We start from the raw sequence: 10,784 nt of genomic DNA, 5'->3' as shown, positions 1-10,784 counted from the left end.
TATTACAGAGTATTCCCCAAAGATTCTGTACATATTCTATGTTTTTCTATTTCTTTAATTAATTTCCTGTGGACAAAAAGCCATGTCATGGTCATCTAGGGAAAGGGGCTTACCCACTTACCTGTGACTCACTTTGCAGCAGCATCTCACAGAGTCGGGGTTTCCCATGGGTATGACACCCCTGTGATGGAGGGGCCCAGGCAGTATATAGGCACGGCAGGTCCCATGGCACAGCTACTGGCCACCCTCAGGGCTGCTCTACCTCACCACGGAGCTGGACACGAGGAAGAAACACTCCTGCAACATGATGGGCAAGCTTGTGGCTGCTGTCCTGACTCTTCTCCTCATCTCAGCGCTTGGAACAGAAGGTAAAGAAATCCTTCCTAGAGCTCTCCTGTCTCCTGGCTCGCATAAAGGCTAATGGGGAACTACTATGTCGCCTTAGAACTGCAGCAAGTAACTCTTCTAATAGCCTAAGCAACAAGAACCTGTTGTGCTTCCTGTGGAAACAGTGAAACAATTCACCTTTCTTTTTCCTTCTTGTTTTACAGGTGTGGCCCTGCCGCGCTCAGCGATTGAACTCCGGTGCCAGTGTGTAGGCACTCATTCCAAGTTCATCCATCCTAAGTTCATCCTTAACGTGAACCTCACCCCCAGTGGACCTCACTGCAAGAACGCTGAAGTCATGTAAGTGCTTTTGCAAAATCCTCATTACTTAACATGAAGGAAGCAATATTTGCATTAAGGATGATGTAAGAGTTCTCTGAAAGAGGTAACAAGCCAGCAGGCATACGGACTCAGTGCGGAACGGCAACACTCGTTGCTCTTACAAATGCTATGCTACGTGCTGTAAGTAGCATGTTGGCTTTGCCAATCTCTACTTTTTGAACAGCCTATGCAATATTTCAACCTAAAACCACAGTCATCAGCCAGCAAATAACTGTCTAAAACTCTGAATTATACCAGCATATGAGAAAAGAATTAAACTCACGGAGTTATGCTGAGCAAGTGATCAAAACATAAATTTTAACAGCTAGGTCAAAAATAGAATCATGCTTCTGCCCAACTCAATGAATAAATTGCCATTAGCGTACAAATCATATAATCCAGTCACAATTCCAGCAACACAACTTCTGAATCAAGATGGAAAGATTTAGCTCTTCAGTTACACACCATCAACAATACAAAGGAGTTTGGAGAAAAAAAAAAGAAACAAATTTGAAAAGAGTGAGAGTCCTGCAAATGGTTTAATGCATTCAAACAAAGTGATATGAGAAAAGAAGAAATGATTTAAACCCCAAACCCTTTATGTTGGGCTACAGCCTGAGCTGATGCAGCTTAAAGGATGCATGCTTAAAGCATGCAGCTAAGAATGATGTTATGAGAAGAAAGGGAATTCACTAACTAGACCTTTTCCCTTCCTTTTTTCTGTTGCAGAGCTACCCTAACCGACGGCAGAGAAGTGTGCCTGGAGCCCACTGCTCCCTGGGTGAAGGTGATCATCAAGGCAATTCTGGACAAGTGAGTCATTCGTTTTCAATGCGCTAGAACACAGGCACAGCCTCGTGTTAAAAATTCTGTCTCCTTAGGCAGTTACTACCGTTGGTTTTCAGTCACGGGGACAAACACTGTGACTGCTTTGAGCTTTAATTGTAGCTTTAGGTCCAGTCCCTGCCTGTGCCACACACCCCAGGCACCTGCTAGCTGCATGTCTCGTAGGGCACAAGCATCGGGAAAACTCACAGCTCGAGTGCTCAGGACATGCAGGCATTAACCTGCTGGTTTTCTCTTGTTAGAAAACAGCAACCAGCTTTCCAAAAGGGATGGCATTTAAACGAGTGGGGGGAAAACTGGGTGTGGGAGGTGTCAGGCAAAGCACCCAGCTGTGGAAGCCTGCAGTTTCCGAGCACTCGTCCCGCAGTACCAGTGTCCCTTAGGCTCAGTGGCAGCTTTTAAGGGGCTTGGGCAGAGAAGCATGAACCCTTAGTGGTGCGTTTCATCCGATTTTGGTGAGTGATGCCTGTCTCCTGGACAAACTCTAATTGTCTCCTTTTCCATTTTCTGTCTTTCTAGGACAAACACCAAAACTGAGGCGGTGTCCTAAGACAAAGAATAAAAATGTTCCAGCTCTTCCGGCAAGGCAAAACTGGGAGAGACACTCCTCCAGCTCCTGGCAGCTCACCTCCTCCTGCCCCCTACACTCACACTTCTAACAGCCTCTGGAGAGTACGGACCACCTCCTTCCGTAGCCAGCTGACAGCAGTACTTCTAGGTCTTTTAAAGAGGTCTCATGATGTCAGAGAGAAACCACTGACACCAGAAAAAGCCAGCAGACAAAATGGCTTGTGAAAGGATACAGTGGTGCTTTCAGAGTTGTTTTTGCTAATCACAGCTGAGTGGGTGCAGTGCCCTCCCAGCAGCGCTTTCACTAAATGACACCTTCCCTTTTTGCTGACACTAGGAAACCAGCAGTGACTGCTTCTCTCCAGGAAAGCATGGATAGGGAGCATCGACTGTGCCTAGGTCACTGCCACTCCGAGAGGGCGACCCAGCAGAAGAAGCGAGCTTGCAAAATCAAAAAGTCAAAATTCTCAGGCAGTGCTTTTTGTGCCATCATTTTCAGTATATTTTTTATGGTGAATTAGTGTTGTGAAGATATAAACACATATTTTAATGCCGTCTTTCAATTAGAAGAGAAAACCATTTTGTTTATTTATTTATTTTTGAATATTTATTTTTGCATAAGAATGTAGCTGGTCTTCTATTGTTTATTTATTTATTTATGAGAAGTATTTAAGTTTATGTATCTAATAAAAGCTTGTTGAAATGTTTTCACTTCGATACTATGTGTTATTAATTTCCCGGTTCAAATACAGAACTGAAAAAGAGGATGCATTTTCTTTCATTTTGCGTCACGTAATGGGTTATTGGAGGGGCAAGCGGTGACTGACTTGTGGGGGGCAGCTAATTACAGCAGCAAATTCTTGCCTCTGGTGAGTGCGGATGGTTTCCGATTAGACAGATTACAAAAATGATCTACTTTCTTCCTCTTTCCTTGCCAGACTCAGTGTTTTCAGAGGTCTGGGTGATAAAATTCACAGATATAAAGCATGAACCCATAATGGTTAGCCACAGAAATTTCAAGGCCATAGCAGTGGATGTGCTCAGAGAGCACACTGAGAAGATGGAACTGAAGACAGTTTTCCATTAACTTAAATAAGCAGGGAAATCCGATCACCAATAGGGAAGTCACGGAGCATCCTCCCTTGTTCCAGTGAGGAAGGAGAGCGACATCAGGAGAAATCCTAAGAAACAAAGCTCGATTGTACAGCTACACCTCTGCCTGTGACACAGCAATTTACAGCGGGACGGCTGGAATACAAGCACTGAACACTTGAGAAAATGGGAAAGCTGAGCAAAAGTTTCGATATTTGTTTGGCTTCCCTCCTTTCCAATAAGGAGCCATGACAGCAAGCAAAATTTTAAGTTGGAGACAAATGCGTGATGTATATTATTATGTCTACTGACCACTTCTAACTTAATCAAAAGTCCCCAGCGTGAACTTCTTAAAACTTTCCATGTGTTTCCTCCCACCCCTTCCATATCTTGTTGGCACTGTCAGAGGATGCTTCCTGCCAAACTCATGAATGAGAAATGCAACTAAAGCAGTAAACGCAGCCTCCATAGAGCAGGTAAAACCCCAGCTCCCGGCTCCTAACAATTCTCTACTCAGACTTTGTATCTCCTCTGTGAATTCCACGGAGATCGAATTTATGTTTTAGTATGAATATATGTTAATATTGGCTGATATTTTACATTAATATTCTAATTAATACTACTGTATTATTTTCTCATTTTACTAGATACCCTGTATTAACACTATCAGGGATTTTTCATATTGAATTGGATCAAATTAACCCACAACAATTTTTAACTGAAAGCTATAATACAGAATCGACTGTTTTCAAGCAGAACTGAAATATATATCATAAATAAATATGCAGTCATATAAATATGTACGTATACTAGTGCATTTATAAATCTATAAACTAAAAGGCAAACCAGCTAAAAAGCTGCACTGCTACTTTGCAGTTCCATAAGGATTCAGGAAAGTCCAGCATTTGTGGTATGATCTGACCATCTATATTTAGACACTTAAGGTTGAAAAAAAAATCACAAGCTGACCTAAGATTTTCTACTTTTTTTTTGCTATCACTTCCTCATAGAGCAAGTCAAAACCCAGACATTTAGGAGACATCTTGCTTTTTATTTTTCTGCTTCCTACAGTCTGCCTCAGTGTAAACTTCCCCAAGTGCTTGCACAGCATTGTGCCCAGTCTCTGACCAGCAGAAGCAACTATTTCCTCACCCCTGTATTTGCTCCTGTTCTCTGAGGGTCAAGTGGAAAGGCAGGCAAACGCCAAGCCCCTTTTTGGGGAAAGTAGGTGGTTTCAGAAGACGGAGTGGGATTTTTTCCCTGGGGAGCAAGAGTAGGCTGGTGGAGAGGACTCACAGGTGACAGAAGTTGACACAGTTCACCTTGCTCTGGCTGAACCCTTGCTCCAGCAAAAGCTTTGTCTCCTGGGCCTTTGCGTGCAACTTCTCGAGCAAGAGGTTTGAATTTGTCCAAACCATGATGGATTCTTGATTTTCTTAGAGAGAGCAGTTTGATCAGCCTCGGGATGCTGGAGCATTCCTCTGGAACCGGGACAACTCAAACCAGTAAGGGACTGGAGCCCATTTCTCCCCAACCCCTCATGGTGGTCAGGGTCACCAGAGTCCTTATGAAACCCCCCGCTGTGATCCTGGTGTTTGGGCGTCCTTTGCTACGTACAAACATTTTAAACGATCCCAGTCAAGACCCCAAAAGATTCTCTTTTTGACTTCTGTGCTCATTAGACAAGGCAATGATTCATCCTGTGGCACAGAGAACACATACTACATCCTCCCTTAAAACACAGGCAAGGGACGGATTTACTTCCCTTTCCAGCAGTCTTTCAGAAATCCAGCTATTGCATAACTACTGTTTTTTTCATTATGAGAGTGCATTTAACAGAGCTAAGCGAGAAAGGTCTCTGCTTGCAGCAGTATCAGGTCGCTCAGTGATGTTTTCCTCCAAAAGGAGGAGCAATTCCATTTGCACAAGTCATCTCCGACGTCTGGCAGGATAACACACGCTACCAAAATCATACAATGGATTTGAAGTTCCCCGAGGCAGGGGCTGGGATGAAATCCCGGGCAAGGTATTGAAGGGATGGAAGGAGAACTTGGGCAAAGCATGGCACTCCCAGGAACACAGGTTAGGAGTGCCTGGCCTTTGGGCTGGATCCCATGTCTCAACCTTTCCACGACACTATCGTCTCCGCTGCACCCCCTTCACATAGTCCCAATGAAACTGTCACATCAGAGAAAGAGTGAAGGTAGGGGAGATGCTTTAACTCTCATAAAACATAGCGGAATTTTATTTCATTACAACCCCCCTGCTCTTTTAGACAGATACTTGCTCTAAGCCCTGGCGTAGGGTTAATCATCGAGGAAGAGTAGACTCTTGCCTTCACTTCTGACCCAGGGGATTTCTGCAGATCTGTTACTGCCACACTCAGGAAATAGCTGAGTCTAGAGGTAAAAAGGGCAGAGTCATTGGTTTTACTTGGGGATTTGAAGGGGAATTTCCTTTTTTTTGCCTCAGACATTAATGACATGTCAGTGCACACCAAAATTAGACAATGAAACTGCAAATAGTAACTAAGAAAAGTGAGATCCCTCATCAAATTTTAATTGCCCTGTGTGAGTGCCTATATATAGATACAGATAGAAAGGGAGAGAACCCAAAAGAGAAGAATCAGCAAAACCTCCTTCCAACGGAACTTGTTAAAGCTCCAGCATCTACACTCTGACACCAGTAAAACCACCCGGTTAATTTAACATAACATATACAGCATAATACAACATAAACAACAAAACATAACCTTCAGCACCTGCCAAAATCCTCTCCTTTTTCATGCCTTCAGAGAACTAAATGCATATTTTAGGAAAGCTGTCTAAGACACACAGCACCATCAGGCATCAGAATCAGTATCTTTTGTTGACTCAACACTCAGTCAGAGGCAGGAGAGAGAGACTTGGCAATATCCTCTCGTGGGCCAGCTGACACAGTGATGGGAAAGGGATGAATTTTCATCACAGAGTCCCTTTAATCAAGTAAGCTAATGACAAATGGAACACCGTAAACCATAATTGAGTACAGGCAAATGATTAAAACATTACTATAAATAAATTATAACACTTTACATTTTTATGGCATTGAAAGAGAATGACTTGTCCTAATCACACGCATTCCAGATGGGTTAAAAACCCAAACCTTCATATAAGCAACAGATCAGTAAGTCCTCCTTTGAAATTGCCGGCCTTACAAGGTAATATCTCATGCAACAAGGTTACGTAACAGAAATATGGGGAGAAGTATCACCATCATTAATGTTATTTCCCTGTGCTAAGACCTAGGGTTATGGGCACTGAAAAAGATTACACAAAAGACTTATCAAAAATATCTGCACTTGCAAAGGAAACAAAAGCAGCTGCATTCAGCAAGTCACGGTATTTAGTTTGCATGCAGAGCTTCCATTCACTAAGATGTGTGACCTGAAAAATGCAGGCATGATTTTCAAAGCTGTTCAGAATTTACTATCTGCTTGCCACAGGAAGCTTTGAAGACTGCAGCCTTTTTACTGAACAGACAGTTATTAGAGATTAATTTACTTTGTAAGATTGATTTCCACTCCAGAGGCTTAAAATCGGGTAAGTAGAGGCTATTGCCATAAGCAAAGATACAAAATTAGGTATCTGGCATCTCTACAAAGAACACGTTCGGTCCCCATGTGTTGCCTGATCTAGTTGAGAGGCGTCCCTGCCCATGACAGGGAGGTTGGATTAAATAATCTCTAAGGTCCATTCCAGCCTAGGCCATTCTAGGATTCTATGATTCTATGAAAGAAAGAACCAAGAAACTGGAAAAAAATAATAAAAGAAAAATGGTAAGGTATAAGCTAAAGAAAATAATAAAAAGTTATAACATAAATGTAACTGAGACCATCACCAAGTTACATTACTGAGGTATGCGTTAGAAAAAGCACAACATTTACAAAAGTCTACAGAAGAAACGGCAATGCACAGCTATTATTTACACATAAGTAATTAACACGTCATATTCTCAGAAGAATAATTTTTTGTCATCTAGGAAGGAGTTTCACAACAGTCACATGACCCATTTTTACTGCATCTGGGAAATTCCTCTAACGCAATCTACATGCTAGGAGAGCAGGCAGGCTGTGCACAAAACAGTATATAAGTGAGATGGATCGCCCAGCTCAGGCATCAGCAATCCTCTGGGACGAGAGAGCTCACCGCTCCACAGAACCACAGCAAAGCAGCTCAGCGAAAACTTCTGTTCAGTCATGAACGGCAAACTTGTGGCTGTCCTGGCTCTCTTCCTGATTTCCGCGGCTCTGTCTCAAGGTCAGTAAATCCTTCCCAAGGTCTCCGTGGCTGCAGCATTGCCCAGGCATCTATTGCCGCTCGTCCTTGCAGAGAGGTAGCTTTATATTTGGTCTGGGGAAATAGTTTCTTTCGGGAGATTTTCAGCAACTTGTCTTCAGTCAGAAATCTACCGTGTAGCCCTTGTACTGAAGAGTTACTGACATCTTGTGGGAAAAATATTAACGATGCAATTTAACTTGGCTTTGTTTCTACGTTTCACTTGAAACGTCCACAGCTAGAGACAGGACCTTCTTAAGTGTTTGAACATTTCTCTCCTTTCCCACACAAAGATCAGCTTATGATCTCAGGTTTTTTGCTTAAGGATCATACTGCCTCCAGCAAGTAAAGTAGAGCTGGAAATGGAGAACAAACAATACGAACATAGAAGCATGGACAAGCCTCCAATTAATGAAAAAATCTATCTGCTGTGTAGTTGCTGGTTCACTGACCCAGATACGAAAATGATGCAACTATCTGTGCAGTGTGGTCAGTACAAGTAACCATAAACATGTGGTTTTATTTTAAAAAGACATGCTAGTTTAGTTTTAAATGTAACAGAGCATCAGCTCCCCTGAAACAAATAAGCCACTGGTCTTTATTCTGTGAGGGTTTAGGCAGCTTGGACAAATGCACCATTGTAAATCAGGAGGTTGGAGAGCAGGCGTGATGGTAAGGCCACCTCTCAAATCAGGGTCTTCCTCTTCTGCTCACAGGCAGGACCCTGGCGAGGATGGGAACCGAGCTGCGGTGCCAGTGCGTAGCCACTCACTCCAAGTTCATCCCTCCGAGATCCATTCAAGACGTGAAGCTGACCCAGAGCGGCCCACACTGCAAGAACGTCGAAGTCATGTAAGTAGCTCGGCAAGAGCCTCCCTCTTCTTCACCCGCACTCTGCTGCTGCTGCGGGGGCTTTCACGCTTCGCGACAAGCAGATGTGTGACGCAGTCAGATTTGATTATTCTTCCAAGAGAGACAGCTCTAATAATGCAGCATGTTCTTCATCGTCTCTATGACCTTACATATCCCTGAACTGATCATTAGTTATCTGTCACGGGACATATTAAATATTTCTGGTGGTAGGACATGAATTTCAAGGACTGGTCAGTTCTTAAGCCACGAGGTAATACTGTAGCTTAAATTCTGTATTTATTAAGCAGGCAAAACGCCCATTAAAATAGTCTGCATCAGTCTCTGAGAGAAAAACTAAGTTCCCAGAAGCAGACGTAGGGAACAATGAAAGTGATCTAGTTTCAAATAGCAAGGAGGGGGGAGTAAAATGCTGGAAGTCTTACAGTGCTGAAACACATTTTCACTGCTGGAGGTTTCAATCATTGCATAAGAAAGCTTTGCTAAGATAAACAAATTCAAACCAAGTATTCATGTATTTTGAGAAAGACTTTTGGGGATGTGTGACTGCTTTGAGAGCAGGCACGTAGACTCAACACAACCTCTGACCAGTTTTAGACTCCTTGGCTGTGGAACACACATAACAAAATGGCCAGGTCTGGCACAGAGCGGCTGGGATGAATTTAAACTACCTGATCAAAAATTGCAGTATTATACTCTGTGAAGAAAACAAATACATGCAGTAGTTTCCTGACTTTTCTTTATTCCCTGTTTTGCAGAGCTACTCTGAAGGACGGCAGAGAGGTGTGCTTGGAGCCCACTGCTCCCTGGGTACAGCTGATTGTAAAGGCGATTTTGGCCAAGTAAGTCCCGTTCTCTCCCAATTTGGGCAGGCGAGAAGTAAATCTCCTGAAAAAATCCAATTTGCATGATTTTTTAGCGACACTTTCCATTTTCAGCCAATTAGGTTTAAAGAACAAGAAAATTTGGTGCTTAATTATAGAATCAGCCTTTCCGACTCTGTCGCAGGGTCCTTGTTCAAGTCGGTATGCCACTACGAAACCTCTGAGTGCCGGCAGCTCCAGCTAGAGGGAAAGGAACCCAGAGGTGTTTGGCTCCCTTTGAAAAACAAGGCTTTACAAAACATCATCTTCCACCTTACTTACAGTAGCATATGTTAACAATCCATATTTTCGAGTTAATGAGTTCCATAACATGCTTAAATGCAGAAACTCATGCTGCAGAAGTTTCCTAGCCGGGCACCAGCTGTGCACACGCTGGCATTTCAGTAACGCTTTGGAAACATCAACTCTATTCTCTCTGTGCCTCAAGACAGCACATGAGTGTTGGAAACAGACCACACATCCCTAACTGTTTGTGCAATGCGAAGCAATGACGGCCGTTCTTGAACCTCCTTTTAAATTATCTTCTTCTCTCACCTCTTATCAGGGCTCAACAAAATTCTGACTCACCACTTTGAGAAACACCAGGAAAGAAAAAAATCTGGGAACTGCTCCCACTCCTACGTGGAGAGAAAAGCATCACTCAGAGACTGAACCAACTTCCACCTCCTGCATCGGCGTTACAACGCTATTTATTTATTTATTTATTTATTTAACTGTATCTATTTAAGAGGGTCTTTCCAAATGGTCGGTGCTGTCTGTGGGACACACCGTTCATTGGCACCGAAGACGCTGAACAGGAAAAGCAGTTTGCTAAAGGAAATGAAGAACCCTTGGCAGCCACGTCAGCCAAACACAAGTAGTTAAGTGCAATGCACTTAGAGCGCGGTTTATGTACGCCGAGCCTTACTGCTTTGCTATTACACCAGCAACCCGATAATTCCTCCTGCTCCCCTGGAGTGCACTAGTATGTTGTGTCAACAACAGCTTCGTGAACCACGGTCAGCCAGTGGCTAGACTGTCAACTGTGATTTCTGATGTGGAAAATCTGTAAGACAGTAGGCTTGGTATTTATTTATTGTGACTTCCATGGTATTTATAAGTGTATTTATTGAGTAGTTTCTAAACAAGCAAGAATTTTATGGTATTTTATTTAATTTCTACTGCATTTTCCACTCCTAGTATTAATTTCTTCAGAAATAGTCACAACCTCCTTGTTCTGTAAAAGAATTTGGTTGTATGTCCAATCAGCTACTCCATGAGCTAATGGAAAAAAAAATCTTCTGTACACAGGATTTGCTTGTGAGAGTGTAATTATTCCTAATAATGTCTTATTAAACACTTTCTACCAAAAATCTGTTTGTTAGCTTTTTGTTATTTTATATTTTCATTTCATTTCTTGGCAAACAAGTCTTCATTTTTGCCACATCAGCCTGATCTCTGGAACTGAACTGAAAGCTTGTAGCCTGTGGTACCATACCTCACCCTGTTGTGGTAACTG

At 42.8% G+C, this 10,784-nt stretch overlaps 2 protein-coding genes across 2 annotated transcripts; both read left to right on the top strand.

The window, feature by feature from the left end:
* The first annotated feature begins 304 nt into the window (after positions 1 to 304).
* LOC104276884 (interleukin-8-like) lies at positions 305 to 2,104 on the top strand. The gene is made up of 4 exons (XM_009873341.1): positions 305 to 368; positions 552 to 687; positions 1,438 to 1,521; positions 2,074 to 2,104. The coding sequence occupies exons 1-4, from the start codon at positions 305 to 307 to the stop codon at positions 2,102 to 2,104; spliced, it is 315 nt and encodes a 104-aa protein (XP_009871643.1).
* A 5,295-nt stretch (positions 2,105 to 7,399) lies between these two features.
* LOC104276883 (interleukin-8) lies at positions 7,400 to 9,861 on the top strand. Its single transcript, XM_009873340.1, has 4 exons — positions 7,400 to 7,514; positions 8,249 to 8,384; positions 9,161 to 9,244; positions 9,831 to 9,861. Exons 1-4 carry the CDS (start codon positions 7,454 to 7,456, stop codon positions 9,859 to 9,861), a joined length of 312 nt encoding a protein of 103 aa, XP_009871642.1. The 5' UTR covers positions 7,400 to 7,453.
* The last annotated feature ends 923 nt before the right edge of the window (positions 9,862 to 10,784 follow it).

Source organism: Apaloderma vittatum, unplaced genomic scaffold (genome assembly GCF_000703405.1).
Source record: "Apaloderma vittatum isolate BGI_N311 unplaced genomic scaffold, ASM70340v1 scaffold6577, whole genome shotgun sequence".
In the NCBI taxonomy this organism is placed as follows: domain Eukaryota; kingdom Metazoa; phylum Chordata; class Aves; order Trogoniformes; family Trogonidae; genus Apaloderma; species Apaloderma vittatum.
Note: the sequence above shows the minus strand (reverse complement) of the source record. Positions and strands in the feature narration are given on the sequence as shown.